The sequence below is a fragment of the Mytilus californianus genome, unplaced genomic scaffold (assembly GCF_021869535.1).
Source record: "Mytilus californianus isolate M0D057914Y unplaced genomic scaffold, xbMytCali1.0.p SCAF_5, whole genome shotgun sequence".
Taxonomy (NCBI): Eukaryota; Metazoa; Mollusca; class Bivalvia; order Mytilida; family Mytilidae; genus Mytilus; species Mytilus californianus.
In genome coordinates this window covers 14,937,588-14,957,081 of record NW_026262701.1, presented here as the reverse complement: position 1 = coordinate 14,957,081, position 19,494 = coordinate 14,937,588, and the positions used below count along the sequence as shown (strand labels likewise).

Here is a 19,494-nt window from a genome sequence, read left to right as displayed (position 1 = left end):
ATCATGATGTAGAGTTTGGCAATTGGATAGAAAATGAAAATTAATGATCAGAAATATCTGGTGGTGAGTAATTAATTTGTGATCAATTATATTTCAATTGAATATATATTTGTCCTATATTTTTGAGGTTTGTTTTGTTTACTGTTTCTATATATTTTTGTGTTACTTGCAAAGATATAGTTCTTTTAAAGATGATATAAAAGAAATCAATTATCACAAACATAAAAGTTTTAAGTTCAGATTACTTTACTCAATGTTCAGGCTAAATGCATCAATATTCTATTATCTCGATTTATAAAAAAAAAAAATATTATTAGCATTGTTTAGCTTTCATGATAGATAATGGATCATCTGATAGTGGTTACTACAAAATTCACAGCAGTCCATAGTCAGCTGAATGGCTGAATCTCTATGTATCAACCTTTCTCCTTGGTGTTATCTCTCAGATTGATAGTTGCATTTTCATGTACAACGTTTTGCAGACAAATTTTGACACATGACCACTATATTTATATACATCATGTACATGTAAATAATATTGTGACATGTATTAGTTGCAAAAATTATGAAAATTATTATGATTTAGCTCTTACACAGAAATCCAGTTGATAAAGTTAGATGCAACGAATAAATCCAGTGTCAGCTTGGTATGTATTGAGAATTCATCTAGACTAGAACTAATGAAAATGTTTTTCTTTAATCATTGTTGTTTGGAAAGTTATTCATGAGTAAAAAAATTTTTTATACTTTCAGTTTAATACAGGGGATACAGAAAACAGACCAACCAGGACAGATATGATCTCCGATGGATCCTGTCATAGAAATGCTGACAAAACATTTAAAAGGTTTCAACAATCCTCTGCATCTGTTTCCATGGATGCTGAAACTAAGGGTGATAACTCAGAACAGAAAGGGGTTCCATACAGAGTTAATGCCACACAAAGGTGTTTGGATAATACAGAGTACCTTTACAGTAAACTGAGAGCTGTATATGGAGAATGTACAGATGAAGCTGTAAGAGAGGCTGTGGTACAGCTGAATACCAAATACAGTGGTTATATGTTGTATTTCTGTGATACCTTCCTAGACCCAGCCCTAGAACTCATCAAAACATTCAAAAAGGTAAGAGCAGTGAAAAGAAATATAACCAGATAGTATTATAAAAATTAAGGAGATGTGGTATGATTGCCAATGAGACAACTATCCACCAAAGTTCAAATGAAATGGATGTGTGCAATTATAGGCAAGCGTACAGCCTTCAACAATGAGAAAAACCCATACCATATAGTTGGCTATAAAAGGCTCTGACACGAAAAATATGAAACTATTGAATTGAGAAAACTAACGGCCTAATTTAAAACAAAACAATTTACAAAAAACAAATATGACAGACATGAACCAACGACAACCACTGAACTACTGGCTCCTGAATTGGGACAGGCACATAAAGACTGTAGCATAGTATAAGAATCCAACCTTGTTTTTTTCTGTAAATGTGTGTCAAGCCAAGTAAATCCAATAATCCTGTATTAGCAGATCATATCCTTAATTGAGTTTTATATACATGTATGTTATTCAAATCGGAGTTAATGGCTTTAAAAAGTTTTAAGAAACTTACTTAGTCCTTGCTACTTGCCTGTTGGCACATCATTTGAGAAACTTAATGATGATTAATGCCAAAATATAAATAATATTTAAGAGCATCAGTTTTCTGCTATGTAGTTAGATTTGTTCTATTTGAATAGTCTTGTTTTTAGTAAACAGAGGAGATTTCTATGGCTAAAATTAAAAAAACAATTTTATTCACAGAATTAAGATAATAATCATGATAATTAGTTTATGCAAAATCATGGTTTTGAACTATCACATGTTTATTTGAGATGCGGAATAGAGGGAAAAAAAAAACTGAAGACCTTAATGATTATTCTTTAAAATAGTTTGATGGTATCTTAGTTCAGGGTCTTTTTGTCCATTAAATGGAAGTATGTTATTTATCTAGATCTTGTAAATTGTGCAAAATGTCAGTGATTTCAGATTTGATGCATGTATTTATCTTTTTATACTGTAGCTATTGTTGTCTTTATCTACCAAATATAGTCATAAAGTGGTATTTCGTGCAAAGTCGATTTCATATCATGTTACTTTTCTTCACAATTTGGGGGTAAACCTTGCCCTTCCCCAGTTTCTAAGCCTCAAACAAAAATAGTTGATATTTTTCTGACATTGACCTTATCTTGTATATATATCCCTGCATTTTGAATGAAATCAGTTATCAGGATATGCTACAGAAGTTCAGTTGAATTTTTATTGGATGGTTTAGTCTCGCCTTGACTGAGTCGAAAAGAGAGACATGGGTATGCTGCTTATGGTGTTGGCGGCAGCATTGTCAACAATGTATTAGTTTGTGATTAGGTCAGTTTATGGGGAACAACTAGTGGTAATTCAATGATGTTTCGTGTGCATTTGTATTAGCACTGGCACATCTCATTTCCATGGATAGTATTTGGCCCTGCCCCCTCAGTCATGGTCTAGTGACTTTGAAACTTTTGCTTAATTTATATGTATTACTATGTGATTAGGTCAGTTTATGGGGAACCACTAGTGGTAGGTCAATGATATTTGGTATCCTGTTGTATCAGCATTGGCACATCAAATTTCCATGGAGATTGTTTGCCTTGTATCTTCAGTCATGGTTCATTGACTTTGAATATTTTGCATAACGTACATGTTGAAGTATTGCTATTTTAATTTCAACATTTGCATTTTACTATCAAAATAACAAAAAGGCGAGACATATTTCTGTGTCAACAGTTTATTTATTTATATTAACACTATTGTTTCGATTAATGTCACTGAATATCTTGCATTTTTCATGCTTAATTATAAAACGATTTTATATTTATATGAAAGACAACCCTCCTAAAAATTAGAAAGCTATCATTTTGAAGTAACCATAATTAATATGATGATAATACTCTCAGAGGTATATTTAATAGAACTGTTCCTTATTTGTGAAGATAAGTAATGATATGAATGAATGTATGTCCAGCACAAATAAAATACATATTCAGGACGAGAGCATGTTAATGTGATTTGAATATGAATCCTGATTTGTACCAGACCCACACACTGAGCTGAGGTTTAAATGTACTACTTCACAAAGAACAAATGTATTAGTCAGCAAAGACATGCCCCCTTAGCTGAACACATTATTCTGACTCCAGATGTAAACCTAAAATAAAAATGAATAAATTGCCTTGTGCATGATGTGAATAGCCACAGTAGTCAGTGACACAATTTCTAGATTTATAAAATCCCATATTTACAATTTCTATCATGGTAACTCATTGAGTGAGAAAAAAAAATCTACCATCTGAATTGACCAAAACTTTTTGAATGCAAATTTATATAATATTCTCAGTTATTGTGAACCAGTTGTAAATGTCCATTATATGTTTTCAAATCAGTATGACTAGCTGTAAATGCCCACCTGCGATCAAAGTTGTAATGATCCGTAACATAATTATACCTTGATAAGTATATTAAGGTATAAATCCTGTAGACTACCCAGTAATAAAACAATTTATCTTTTTGGGTGAACAGCTATTGTAAAAGGTATGTACATATATATTAATTTATTAGAAATTTATGAATGAGAAAATGTAATGTTTTCCAATTTCAAAACACAAGCTATAAAGTATTAAAAAAAAATTAAAAAAAATAAATCAATATTTGGCTGTATATTGCATAAAATATTTTTTAAAGAAGCATTAATTGGAAACTGAGTTTCAGAATCTTGATGCATTTATATTTTTTAAATCTTTTGTGCAGAAATTTTCATCATACCACTGGTTAAAGTTATAACCGTAGTACCAATATGTGCACAATAGAAATTTTCATTACCGGTATTTATTTCTTGTGTTTGTAAATAAATGAAGGTAAAGAAATGTTTCCCTCTTATTCAGTTCACTATAGACCTAATAAGTTAGAAATGTCACAATTCTTGGATTATATTTTAACCCCCCAAAAAAAAGATAAGTCCATTCCTATTGCAGATAAATTTTTGAATGCATGACTTAATGATATAAGATTTACAGTAATATGTACTCCTTTGAAGTTGTCAGTATCAAAGGAATCACTTTGTACAGATATGTAGGTATGTAATAGGCTTATAGTTATCTGTATTAGGTAATCTGTATACATGTGATAGGGTTGTTTTTTTATTTAGTATTGTATTTAAGAGTGAATTCAATCTTGTTCTTTTGTTTAAGTACTAGGGTGTGTACTATAATTGTTTTAACTAGTATTTCAGTTAGAAACAGAATTTAAAAAAATCTTTTGTTTGCCAAAGCCGAACTTACAAAAAAATTCTTAAAAAAATGAAAGATATTTTTATGTTTAAGCTTAGCATTGTCTGCATTGTTACAAAATAGGTCCAAAGTTTTCCTTTTTATTTTCATGTATATAAACCTTAAGATATTTAAGTTTTAAAATTTGAAACATGAAGGATTGATTATTTGGAATTTTTATCTAAAATATTTTAAATTTATTTTTGATTAGATATAGTTAAGGTATAAGTAAACAATTGTTTAAGCCTAATGTAAAGTAAAAACTTGAAATTTACAACTTGAATGAGGACTGTTTTGAATGTTATCTACAGAATCAAACACCCCCATTCATTATAACAATAACAAACTTAGCTCTATGTTTGATTCAGTGTTCAAAGTATTGCCAACTTAAATCTTGACTCAAAAGAAAGAAAAAAAAAGAAATCACTGATTAACTCCCCTTGTATAGTTGTTTATGTGCAGCTTATCTCCCCTTTTTTAAAAATAAATAGGCTATGACTATAGAATTGTTCCAAATATTACATAAATATTACGTGGTAGACATGTTATGCCAAAGGACCAAACAAAAGTTTCTTGAATACACTGAGCATTAAAAACACTGTTATACAAAGGAAGTGCTATAGCATGTTAATATCAAAGCAAAGTAGGTCTTTATAAACATTTTAAACCTATGGATCAGTGCAGCATTATGCTCTAAATGATATTACTTTCAATTTGCTCTATTATGGATGTTTGCTGAATATGAATAATATTAAGTTGTGAATTTGTTAAAAAGAGATGCTCTTGTTTATTTTTCTCAATTGTGATTTAAATGTCTAAATGTATACCATTTGTATTTAGCATAAATTCCTTGTTCATGAAGAATTTATAAATGCAGTAATTCTGTTTCATTTGTATAGACCTCTGCTGCCAATTTACATATTTTCTAAGTTTAATTTTTTATTTGTATTTTACAAATACTTTAAAAAAAAAGATCTGAAGATAATAAATATCTTATTATCAATAGTCGTACTAGATGTTTAAGTGCAGTTCTGCTTGTTTTTTTAAGTTTGTTTGTTACAATCTCTTTATTTTGTATTAAACTAAAGGATTCCCTGTCTGATTTTAGACTGATATATCTATCTGGGTGGTATTATCACATTATCCTTAATATAATTGTAACGTTTTTATCTAATTGTTCAAAACTATTTGAAAAGCTTTAAAAGGTTAATATATACATTTTATTAGGATGGAAAAATTTTTTGAGGTATATTTATTTTGACAAATAATTAAGTAGTATTTGTAGCAATACTTATAGGGTTACTGATTCTAAAGGAAAATGACCTTATGAATGTATCATGACATTGTTATTCATGTTTGTAATTTTACTTATATGTTACTTCTTACTAAACTTGGCTGGGTTCACACAGACAAATTTATACTTTTCATTCTGAAATTATTAGGATATTTTCATTATTGCAAACATGTGATTGATTAAGTGTAGTGTTGATGTGTTCTCTTCATTTATATGGAAGTATAATTAATACAGGGAATCTTGTTCATGTTGCATGAATCATAGTGGCTGTTCAGGGTCTATTCTTGCTAGTAACCATGTGAAAGCACCCTAAGAATTATGACCCTTGCTCCCAACCATGTGAAAGCACCCTAAGAATTATGACCCTTGCTTCTAACCATGTGATAGCATCCTAAGAATTATGACCCTTGCTTCTAACCATGTGATAGCATCCTAAGAATTATGACCCTTGCTTCTACCCATGTGATAGCATCCTAAGAATTATGACCCTTGCTTCTACCCATGTGATAGCATCCTAAGAATTATGACCCTTGCTTCTAACCATGTGATAGCACCCTAAGAATTATGACCCTTTATTCTAACCATGTGATAGCATTCTAAGAATTATGACCCTTGCTTCTAACCATGTGATAGCATCCTAAGAATTATGACCCTTGCTTCTAACCATGTGATAGCATCCTAAGAATTATGACCCTTGCTTCTAACCATGTGATAGCACCCTAAGAATTATGACCCTTTATTCTAACCATGTGATAGCATCCTAAGAATTATGACCCTTTATTCTAACCATATGAAAGCACCCTAAGAATTATGACCCTTTATTCTAACCATGTGATAACACCCTAAGAATTATGACCCTTGTTTAGTTTTTGGAATTTTAGTGTGACTGTTCCCATGCCAAACAAAATCTGCATGCTATATGCTTTAGTATTAGTGTTTTCCAGTAGCAAAGATAGCTATAAAATTCAACATCATATTTTATGGATACAACTAGTTGGTAAACTCATTGAAACCAAAGTTAAAAGTACAAATTAAAGTTGACACAATACATTTACATATTGTGCAAAATCATGACAGAGTCATTTAACTTAGTGTCCTAGTTGCATAAATTGAGGTTCGATATTGTACTTTGTCAAATATACACTCATACCTGATTCATGTAAATGACGGAAGCCATTTATAGAGTCCTTAAAACATGGCAAAGAGAAAAAGACTTTTTCTTATCTTTCTAACAATTTTTCTGCCACATTGAGTTGAAAATTAGTTTAGATTTACCATATAGATACTTTTGAAAATATATTTTTCTGGTTTGGAATTGAATAGATTTAAAGTGTATTATTTGGTGTTAATTTTCACAATTTTTAATTTTGCTTTATCACTTCTCACAGAAACATTGTAAGAAAATAGTTCTATTTAAGATCATTTATCAAAAGAAATTTACATTTTTATGGTATATATTTGTAAACATAATATTTCTTCTGATCTAAATCAGTGTATATTACTCAAGTGAAAAAGCAATATGGAGACATGAATAATCATATTTCACTTGTATTAAAAAGCAATTAAGATTGACCATTAAATAATAAGGAAATAAGACAAAAGAAAACACCCATGAAATTTAAGTAAGACCTTTTGTTTATTCACCCCATTAGCAGATTTTTACCTTTCACATGAATGAAAGTCAATATTATTGTTTTCTTATGTTCAGTGGTGTCATCGTTTTGTGTTTCAATAAATGATATCTTTTTGAATATAAAAATTTCGTTTTGAAATCGTGAAATTAGGTATCACACACGGTATGTTAAGTTTTCTGATTGACATATTAGATAAATATATGATACATCTATATCCACAGACAACATGGTCATCGTATTACAAGGGTAGGGTCCTATACCAAAAGTAGTTATCTGTGTATTACAAGGGTAGGGTCCTATACCAATAGGTAATTGTCTGTAATGGATTGGAAAATTGGTTCCATAACCTCATTGTTACAGGTGATTTACCATAGATTTAAACTTTGTCACATGTGTTCTACGCTTTAATTTATTGCAAATATCCAAGAGGTTTTTAGAAGTTCTATGTGTGTATCTGTATTCAGCTTAAATTTTACTTGACAAAGTTATTCTGTATTCAGCTTATATTTTACACGACAAAGTTATAAAAATTTATAAACAAAATTTGTTCCTTTTTGCTTTAGCCTTCTGTTTATTTACAAAACTAGCAATGACATATATATTAAAAATAAATACATTCAACAATTTTTTCTTGAATAAGTTGAACTTCTTTATATCAAGAGATGTGACAACTTGTGACTTGTAAATAGTAACAACAAAATGTAAGAATGAATGTGTCAGTTACTTTCTTCAAAAATTGGTTCTATAGTTAACTTGAAGAGCATAATTATAAATTCTCCTTATATATTTGAAGATAAGCATGTTTGACCTACTTGTATTACATAGAAAATGACTATGTACTACACAGATTTCCTCAAGATGTCTTTTAGAATAAAAGTTAGGGGTGTTTAGGAGTTACCTTGTCCATCCATCTGTCCGTCCGTCAGTCTGTCCATCCATCCTGCATTTTGTCAGGCCCATAACTTTTGAACTTTCAAACTTAGGTTGACCAAACATCATATGATGATCGCTGCATCATGGGATGGGGTGTGTCATATATCAAAGTCAGGTCATTCTGACCTTTGACCCTACGATAGCAAAACATTGTCTGATTTGTGTACGGTGCATAACTTTTGTACCATAACAATTAAGTTGACAAAACGTTATATGCAAAAGCATCATAGGATCAGTATTTGTGGAATAACAAAATCAGGTCACTCTGACTTTGACCCTTGACCCCTATGCTGACAGCCAAAAATCTCAAATGTCATAGTCTCAATACTAAATTTCACAGCAGCAAATAAAGTGCATGTACAGGGGTTATAAGTCTCGCTATGCAGACAGCTTTTGTTGTTTTTATTGTTGAAGGGTTGCTGTCTCATTGACATATATTCCCCACATCTCCTTTTATTCATTCACAAGATTATACAAATCTCCATTACAGAAATCCTATATTCAGTTATCAATAGAATTGCAAGAAGAGGTATTTTGGTCACATTCTGATTAATTGTCATTAAAAAATACTAAAGATCAATCAGGAACTTGTCAATACATATTAAATAATGATCATTTATTTTACCTAATTACCTGTACACAGGTGTAATATTATCTGATTACATTGTCATTTATGTCACCTTGATAATTTTGTGATGCATCCAAGTCCCACTAGTCTGATCATATATTAATAGAAAATAGTCCAGAAAATCATGTATTTTCACACTATAGTTGACATTCTCGTACACCGTAAATCATTTAGCTGACTGGTTCTTAATTTTATGGGAAAAGTTTTTCTTTTTTCACTATTGAGTTCTTTATGCAAGCTAATATCAAAGTAAGGCATCAGAATGACCTTCTTTTGTTCAGAATAAAAATGGATTTTATAAATGTGTGAGTCACCTACAATAAATGCAGATTGTTATACATATATAGTAGATAATATGCTAATCTGACCACATCTTTAATATCAGAACTTTTCATCTTGCATATATCATTTGTCCTTGACCTCATGGTTCTTTTGATTTAAGGTTTCATAATAAGTCAGTTGTTATGAGCTTGGAGCACCAGCTAGATGAACAATATTCAACACATTTCAGTGTGCCCACTGTTCTGGATAGATCAGTGACCAAGTGGAAAAAGTATCCAGTACAATGGACCAGATAAAAAAGGATTCACCATCAAACTGTAAATCAGATAGTCCAACCCATTAGGAACTTTAAAAAATTTCCGAGGGAGTTGTTAAATTTAACATTGTTGAAAATGAAATTAATATCATACCCAATCAAATTTTAAGCTTTCAAACCCTTTTTAGCTCACCTGACCCAAAGGGTCAAGTGGTGAGTGAGCTTTTCTCATCACTTGGCGTCCGTCGTCCGTCGTCGTCTGTTAACTTTTACAAAAATCTTCTCCTCTAAAACTACTAGGCCAAATTGAACCAAACTTGGCCTAAATCATCCTTAGGGTATCTAGTTTAAAAAAATGTATCCGAAGACCCCGCCAACCAACCAAGATGGCCACCATGGCTAAAAATAGAACATTGGGGTAAAATGTAGATTTTGGCTTATATCTCTGAAACCAAAGCATTTAGAGCAAATCAGACAGGGTAAAATCGTTCATCAGGTCAAGATCTATCTGCCCTGAAATTTTCAGACAAATCAGACAACCTGTTGTTGGGTTGCTGCCCCTGAATTGGTAATTTTAAGGAATTTCTACTGGGCCAAATAGAATTAAACTTAGCCACAATCATCAATAGAGTATCTTGATAGAAAAATATATCTGATGACCCTGCCATCCAACCAACATGGCCACCATGGCTAAAAATAGAACATAGGGGTTTACTATAGAAGTCTATGGGAAAATCGTAAAAAAACAATTTCAAATGGTCACAACTTGAAAACTAATTTAAATAATGATAAGACTACTGGGCCAAATTAAACCAAACTTGGCCTCAATCATTATTAGGGTATCTTATACTATTTATTATGATTTTAACCTTATTTTACATGATTTTCAAAACCACAGTAGATACAGGTGAGAGCCTCTAGTTCTGGGATGTTAGCAATGTAAAACTGAATGATTTACCAGGTTCTAGTGGAAATTTTAAAGAAAAGGATAATTTCATAACCAATTAAAAGGATTATTTTGTAATTGTGGATAAACATCATGGAGGGAGCACACAGGAGGTACAACACCTTTGGTAAAAATATATCACTTACAAAAGTGTCATGACATAATTCTCAAACATTTATGACTGAAATGTTTGTATTAATTGATGGTATTATCTATTGTAGTAATACACACTATCCTTAGAAACTGTTTATGATCACTGAACAGTTTCACAGTTTGATAGATGGGTATTGTCACCTTGATAATGTTCAATTGTATAAAACCCACTGAGAAGTATAGCACTGTAACTGTTACAAATATTTATCTTCCTTTTATGGATTAAAAAAAAGTTTAAAACCTGTCATGTTTAGTAAGAGATCATTTGTTAGTCCCCATCATGGGACATTTTCTATTTGACGAGAAGATGGCCCATGGCTACTACTCATAGTTTCCCTGCAATACTGATTTTGTTTTAAACTAGTTGAATGCAGATCCTGAATTTTAATTGAAGGATGCAAGATTGAAAAATTTGAGATTATTTATGTGAAATAAATTGACTTTGTATATTTATTAAAGTAATGCAGTGTTTAATTGTTCAGCCATATTCAAAGTGTGTTATAAATTCTAAATTTAAAATATCTGTTAAAAAGTTTTAATATAAATGTACACACAGTTAAGAAGGAACTATAGGTCACCATACATTTATAATTTTTTTTTTTTTTATCATATTTAAATGAATTTTGTATGTTAATCATCACATTCAGAAAAAATACACACCACAGTATATTTAGAGCTGTTAAACTCCAGTTATGATTCTTGACATTTTAAGATTTATCACTTGATAATGAACATGTGACAATCTTGACGTCCAGTATACCTGTTTAAAATGGCCTACCTGGACACAAAAAAACACAGGTGAAATTTAAACCCTGAGACTTAGAAATTTTGTATAGAATCAGAATGCACAGCAAATATGATTAACAGATAAAAACTTGTCAATGTTTTTAGTATGAGACATAACATCTTTTATTATTGTGAGGAGTTTACGATCTCATCGACACAATCGTTTTAATTTTTTTGTCACCTGTGTAGTGGATGGTTTGAACTGGTTATATTTTGCATAGGTTTATAGAATTAAGGTAGGAGATTTTTTTTTACTTTTTACGAAATATGCAAAATAATAATTTTTTGAAGAATAAATTGTTCAGCAATTTATGTAATATTGAATGAATGAAAGTTTTCAGAATGAAAATTAGAACAGCTCAAATATTCTCTGAAGATAATTTTGCAAAATTATAAGTTAAAGGAGAAAATCTTCCATTGGTCAAATGATAAGATAGGGAAAAACTTTAAAACTGCATCTGTAAATTCAAAAATCTGATAAAAAAAACCTGTTGATGACTATAAGAAAGCCATAAAGAATCTGGCCTGCTTCAAGCAGTTCTGATTGGTATTTATAGGGGTAGAGAATTTAATTTTTACAGTATATTATATCCCTGTGTTTATCTAGTAATGTAGACAGAAAAGGGGGGTTGTGTCTGTACCCCTGGTTACAGGTAGAAGAATGATGGGAACTGATTTTGTTTAATGATATGTGCAATGATTTCATCAATGAAAAATTTAACTAGGAGCATTCAATTGATACCATTAAAAAATTATCATAAGAATTAAAAATCATTTGATATTATTCATTTATTCAACAGTTATTGAATGTATAGTTGAATATCATTTAGGCAAAAAATTGAAGCGACAAAAAGGAATTGGCCTTTTGTTGTTTTGTATAAAATCACACAGCTTGACTTTGTTTAAAATATTTTGACAAATGTAAGATGATTTGGAATGAAAGGTGATATTAATTTTTGTAACAGCAAGAACCTTCAAGGATAATAAGTAACAAGTGTTTTATGTACAAAAATGAGAAAAAAAGATAAATAAAGGTATTTGAAATTTGGATAATTTTATTAAATTAACATAAAACTGCAGACCACAAAATTTGGTTTGTATGACACAGAATATGAGATACTTGTGTTTTTTATTTGGATTAAAAACAATATGAGTATCTAAAATTGTTATCATTTGAAACACATTGTACAATGTGCACAAAAGTAGGCTGTTGGAAAGAAAATCTCCATTTATGCTCTCAAGATTTGACGACTACAAATTGAGTTGTTGCCTGTTAAAGCACTCTTGACAGGGCTGAACATTTATCAGTAAAAAGATTTTTGAGGTTATCAAATCATAGACTGATGTTGATAAATATTAAAGCCGGCTCAATATTTAAAAATAAAATTTTTGAAACTGTGCTAAGTCAAAATTATATATTTCATATCCTTACTTGTCATTCATATAATTTCATTTTGCCAGATTTTTAGACATAAGCACAAAAAAGTGTCATGATTCTTTCCTGTAATTTTATCTTTAACTTATTGGAATAATGCTATTAATTCTCCGTTTATATATTGGAATAATGCTGTGAACTCTGCAGATTTAAGTTTCTTACTAAACAATTTATTTATTTATAAAGTCTAAGAATACATAAGAAAATTGGTCAGTTTTTAGTACACAATTACAATATTTAAGTTGGTAGGAGTGTAACCCTAATACCACCACCTTTAACCTTTTCTATTGTATGATTTGTCACATGATAGCAAACCTTTTCTTTCTAATAACCAGATTGATGTATTAACTTATTGTGAAAATATTTCAATCTTGCATGATTTAAAAGATAGGGGTATTTGGGTTACCACCAATGGTACAGAAAATTTTAGAATTTAAAGTTAATAATTATGTCAATTTTTTGAATTTTTTAAAGTGTAATTGTAACTTTACAGAATAAACTCATGAAAAGGTAATTTTTTAACAAACGTTTATATAATATTGCTGTGGTTTTTAAGTCAATAAGAGAATAATAATAATGAAAGAAATTTCATCACAGAGGCAATCATTTTATTCCCAAAATTCCTGTTTCCAAACCTGAGTTTTGATTTTGCTTATTTTAGGAAAGTAAGTCGGTGAATTTGTATGTTATCTTTAAAATTCTGTAGAAAATGAGGAAACAATATGGGAAATGATGAAAAATATCTTGAATGCATTTTGTTAATGCTGTAATTTTGTAACTCTTGCATAATGTACCTAGTGTCAGTTCAAGCCTAATGTGTGGGTGTTGACAGTTCAAGCCTACTGTGTGGGTGTTGGTAGCTCATGCTTAATATGTGGGTGTTGTCAGTTACACCTAATGTATGTGTGTTGTCAGTTTATGCCTAATGTGTGGGAGTTGTCAGTTGATACCTAATGTGTAGGTGTTGTCAGTTCATACCTAATATGTGTGTGTTGTTAGTTCATGCCTAATGTGTGGGAGTTGTCAGTTCATGACTAATGTGTGTGTGTTGTTAGCTCATGCCTAATGTGTGTGTGTTGTCAGTTTATGCCTTATGTGTGTGTGTGTGCTGTCAGTTCATGTCTAATGTGTGGGAGTTGTCAGTTCATGTGTAATGTGTGGGTGTTGTTAGTCATGCCTAATGTGTGTGAGTTGTCAGTTCATGCCTAATGTGTGTGTGTTGTTAGTTCATGCCTAATGTGTGGGAGTTGTCAGTTCATGCCTAATGTGTGGGAGTTGTCAGTTCCTGCCTAATGTGTGGGAGTTGTCAGTTCATGTGTAATGTGTGGGTGTTGTTAGTTCATGCCTAATGTGTGGGAGTTGTCAGTTCATGCCTAATGTGTGTGTGTTGTTGGTGCATGCCTAATGTGTGTGAGTTGTCAGTTCATGCCTAATGTGTGGGAGTTGTCAGTTCATGCCTAATGTGTGGGAGTTGTCAGTTCATGTGTAATGTGTGGGTGTTGTTAGTTCATGCCTAATGTGTGGGAGTTGTCAGTTTATGCCTAATGTGTGTGTGTTGTTGGTGCATGCCTAATGTGTGGGAGTTGTCAGTTCATGCCTAATTTGTGGGAGTTGTCAGTTCATGCCTAATGTGTGGGAGTTGTCAGTTCATGCCTAATGTGTGGGAGTTGTCATTTCATGCCTAATGTGTGGGAGTTGTCAGTTCATGCCTAATGTGTGGGAGTTGTCAGTTCATGTGTAATGTGTGGGAGTTGTCAGTTCATGCCTAATGTGTGGGAGTTGTCAGTTCATGCTTAATGTGTGGGAGTTGTCAGTTCATGCCTAATGTGTGTATTTATTGAGGTAACATAAACTAATGATAATATATATACATTATCATTCTACACCAAGTCTTTACAATATACTGCTCCACTCATTTTTTATATTGATTTCTAAAAAACATTGTTACAGGAACAATGGAATTGGTACAAGCTTGGACTGTTGGGTCTGTGGTTAAAGTTTAAAACTGTGCACCTGTTTGGTTTTGGTCTAATTTTTCTCATGGAAATCTTGGGAAATTTTGAAGATTTTTAACCTTTATGAAGTTTTATAAGAAAACAAAATCTATACTCCAATAACAAGTTCAATCAAATGTTATCTGTTTAAAGATCTATACCAGACAGATTGAAATGATGTTGATTTTGTAGAATAGTAATTTGTTGGATTTTGGCATAGGAAAATATTTGTATAAAATAGCCATTTGTTTATTTCATTTCATAACTGTATTGCATATTAATTGATCTTTGATAAGGTTGATATAGAAAAAGATATGTTCAAGTAAATAGTATTAATTCTTTGATCCGATTAAAGGTGAAATGCATGTTTGAACATTAACAGTTAGGGCATATTGTTAGAATGCTAATGAATTACAAAGCTGTTGATTTCTATTATTAACCAACAAAGGTAAGATGGATTGTTTTTATTTCAAATTAATTTGTTCAATTTTGTTAAGGCTTTTCAACAACTGTAAATTTATGGCTAAACAATTTTGTATGTATGTATAATTCATATATAATTGTACTTCATATGAACCCAATCCATTCCAAACCTAAGATTTTGTTCAAAATAGAGGAAGAAAGTTCAGATTTCACAGAGTTGAATTACCAAAGAATGATTAGTTTACTTATATATAGTTGAGTTTTGATTGTAAAAGTAATTGAAATAAGAATATCTTTGACCAGGCTCAGCTGCAAAAATAAATGTATTAGATTGACTCCTTTCTGCACTTGACAGTGTCAGCAATTGTCAAAAACAAACAGATTTTACCATTAGATCCATTGTATATATAACAATCCACTTGATGCAGTGGTAGAATTAGGATGTAGGTCTATTGTTGTTTTAAGGAGTTATTTCCCTTTATGTATCTTATTGTATTCTTGTTAATTTTGTTATCAGTGTACATCTCTCCTAGATGACTCTTGAGAGTTTTAAAATGATACATGTTCTCAATTTAGAATATCATTTTGTTTTTTTGAAGGTATTCCCGTTGTAGTTAAACTGGGTGAATTTGTACCTTTAAAATGAAATCGGTTATTACGTCTTACATTTAGTTCAATCTAGGTTCCATTCGTAGACCTTATTTAAATCAAATATAAAAACAAAACTAACATTGTCACTACAAATGACTAAACATGTATTAGAGTACTTTGGTTATTTTATACTGAGGTCATGATGATCAGAGCAGAGATTATAATTGTATTGTTTGAAAAAAAAAATGTAGTTTTGTTAATTAAAAGAAATAAAACCATTTGGATTAAAACTAAAGTATGAAATTACAGAAAGAAAATGCAATATTACTAGATACCATGACATGCATTAACGATGTTACATGTATAAAGTAAAGGATATGTGTATTTTCTAAGGAACTTTGTGTAGATTTAACATTCCATTTTAAGATCTAGTTGTGACATCAGAGTATACTTTTAACAGTCCTTTATAAACAATAAAACCCTTGGTTGAAACCAGTTCCACATTTGAGTTTTTTTATTTTGATTTTGAAATCTGAGGCTACAACGACTTGAATTATAATTTTAAATTGGTATGATTCATGATTAAGAAGACAAATTTACTAATTGGTTTGCCGTTTGGGTTTATTTGCAGAATTTCCAAGAACCAGGATGTCTTAGCACTTTTCAGTGGCCAGTGTGTTGTCAAGGATCTATTATAATTCATCTGCAGGACACCAAACAACTGTTACCAGGGCAACAATATATTTACATCAGAAGGTCATCTGGAGGTCAAATACAGCTTGCTGTTAAATATTGTTCTTTACAAGGATTACGTGATGTGATTTTAAGGAAAAATAATGAAATTGCAAATGTTTTGAATATGGAATGGTCCAATCGATTTAAAATGAGGTCTGATGAAGATCTTGGAAAACTACTACAAAGAACAATGGCATCTTTTGAAGATAGTATCCAAAGAATAAAACTAGAGGAAACTGCTGATTCATGCAAGGATTGTAAAAGGAATAGACAAATATCAGATGGGAAAAAAGTACTGTTAGCAGTCACTAATAGATCAAAGTTCTCAAACAAACCAGGTAAAGACCATTTTATGGTTCTAGTCTACAGGGGTGATAAGGTCCATCAGATTTGATAAATTTAGCCTTTATGATGACCTGGTGGGTTTTAAAATTGAGGCGGGGTATTTTAAGAAGGGATTGCCTCCTTGTTTAGTTTGACACAACATCAGCTGAAGTAGGGATTGCTTGCCTGGCTAGTTAGACTCATTTATAGAAATACTTGATTTTAAGTTTAATGTAGTTGTTACAAGAAGTTGACATTAACATTTTATGATCTTGACCTTTATTTGACCTCAATTGTTTTTCATTTTGGTCAGGTTAAAGTTTTAACTTTTACATCAGCAGAATATATTGCAAAGTGTTGATCATATTGATATTTTCTAAGCTTTCTATGTACATGAAGGGTAATTTTAACAGATGACAGACTCAGACAGTACATGTTCAATTTTGTTGCTTTACAGTGTTGGGTTTCTGACTCATTAACATGAATCCTTATCTTGTTTTATTGATATTTGAAAGCTTTATAATTTGAATAAAACTAAATTTAGAATCAAATTAAATGAGACAGCAGCCCAACTACAAAAAGTGACCCAAAATTGATATCTAGAGATCACCATGCCGTCTTTCATAAATGGTTCAGCACCTTTTCATGAAACTGCTCTATATTTAACCTTTTGCCTGTGAAGACGCCCAATATTTTAATCATTTGTAAATGATTGATTAATTATAAAAATAAGGAGATGTGGTATGATTATCAATGAGACAACTCTCCACAAGAGACCAATTGACGTGGATTTTAGCTAATAAAGGTCATCATACATCCTTCAACAATGAGCAAAAACCCATTCTGATTGTAAAGTGTTTTATGCCCCTATGGCACAAATAGGCAATTGTAAAGCCAAGGCAATAAACATGAAATGGGTGATATAAAATGAAGATGAAATGAGAAAAAGGGAAAGATGGAATATTATCAAGTCATAAACTCTATATATAACAGTATGCACATCAAAAAAGCTTCAGTTTTAGGCATAACTTTTTCCAATTTATCAAGAAAACACCTTCAGCAAATTTGGATCAGATGTTTTTATTTGTAAAATACAATGGATTCAGAATTGAAAAATGAAACATATATTAAGAAATATGTTCCAAGGTTACAATATAATACAAACGATTCATAACACTTGTATTTGATGAAAGTTTAATGTATGGGAACGGAAGAAAGGTTACAATCAGATCAGCAATTTCTTGTTTCGACATAGATGAGTTCACTTGAATTATAACTACATTTTAATGTACAGTAGCAGAGTTCAAGGAAGTTTTCTTTCTTATTTTTACAATATTTTTGTTTAAAATAGATCAAGTAATTTAAGAGTACCTCACTGTAACTTACTTTCATATGTAGTTATTTGTGGTTCATAGAATATATGTCCGTGTTTGAAATTAACACAAGTGGATGTAGTTATAGTCTGTGAATAATTTTTTCAAATAAATAATTAAGTTTTCTTCCCGTTGCATGTGTCAGTAAATTAAATTTTGCTTAAGCTGACTTTAAAAGTTGCTTGCCTGCTTTGCAAGTTAAAGTCAAAAATGACTTGTCTGTTGGGCTATTTCCTTAGTACATCACAAAATTAGCTTTCTTACTTTAAAATCTGAAGTCAAAATTAACTTGCCTGCTTTGCTCTCTAGAGTCCTCTGCAGTCTACACCAAAATCTTCTCCAATTACTAGTCTGAAAACCAATATTCTAATATTTTTCTTACGTGTCTAAACAAAGTTTTGCAAATACTTACTAGTCTGAAAAAAAATTATTACTAGTCAGGGGCATGGGACTAACATGACTAATGGCCTATGGTTCAGACTGTATCTTTTAGAGTCAAATGCAGCTTCATCTTTTTAGTTGGCTGAAATCAAAATTTCTTTCTTCACTTTGTCATCTGACATCAATATAAATTTGCCTACTGTGCCAGCTGACTTCAAAAGTGAATTACCTTCAAGAATTACCTGGTGACATTAACTAAGATCAAATTTCCTACTTTATCAGCTGAAATCAAAAGTTTTTGTCTTTTAGACCAGTTGGCGTCAAAGGTATTTTGCCAGCTTGGCAAGGTGAAGTAAGACACACTTTGCCTGCATGGCCTGATTGACGGCTGTTAATTAAAATTCAATATAACTTTGACGGCAAGTAATTTCTGTTTGGGCATAATTTTTAAAGAAACTTGTTTCATTGCTGTTTCCGTTATAATTTATACATGTAACGTGTATTTGAAAATTTTTGCCTCAATTTTGTTTTAATGATAATAATAGCAAAAGGGAATTGGAAAACATGCAAAGTCTGTTAGATAAATCCTCTCCAATAACAAGATGGAACATATAGACCTCAATTTGGCCTGAACCTCAGTGATTGTGAATTTTTAAAAAGTCTGATGAATATTGTGTTCAAAAAAGTCCTGTTGTCACTATCCAAGTTTTCTTCTTGGAATAGAATCTCATATTATTTTTCTTGAAACTTGGATGTCCGACTTTGTCAGGGTTTAACCAATCATAGTGCAGTTTTGGAATGAGGCAACGAAACATAAGCACATGGCATAATTGGGGAAAAAGTAGGATGATCTCCAGTAAGAGTAAAAAAAATGCCAGGGGAGACATGAAATGAAAAATGAATTTATAGTATTTATTTCATCAGTTTTTGTCTTTACCAGTTAGGATTAGACCAATACTTAAGCATTTTAGATTTAG

At 31.1% G+C, this 19,494-nt stretch overlaps 1 protein-coding gene across 3 annotated transcripts in view; it reads left to right on the top strand.

Moving 5' to 3' along the window:
* The window catches only part of LOC127702659 (uncharacterized), an 86,352-nt gene that overhangs the window by 12,230 nt on the left and 54,628 nt on the right, over positions 1–19,494 (top strand). For all 3 annotated transcript variants that reach the window (XM_052206950.1, XM_052206949.1, XM_052206948.1), the window contains exons 3-4: positions 754–1,122; positions 16,336–16,777. In XM_052206950.1, coding sequence (XP_052062910.1) covers positions 754–1,122; positions 16,336–16,777 — 811 coding nt within the window. The remainder of the gene's footprint in view (positions 1–753; positions 1,123–16,335; positions 16,778–19,494) is intronic.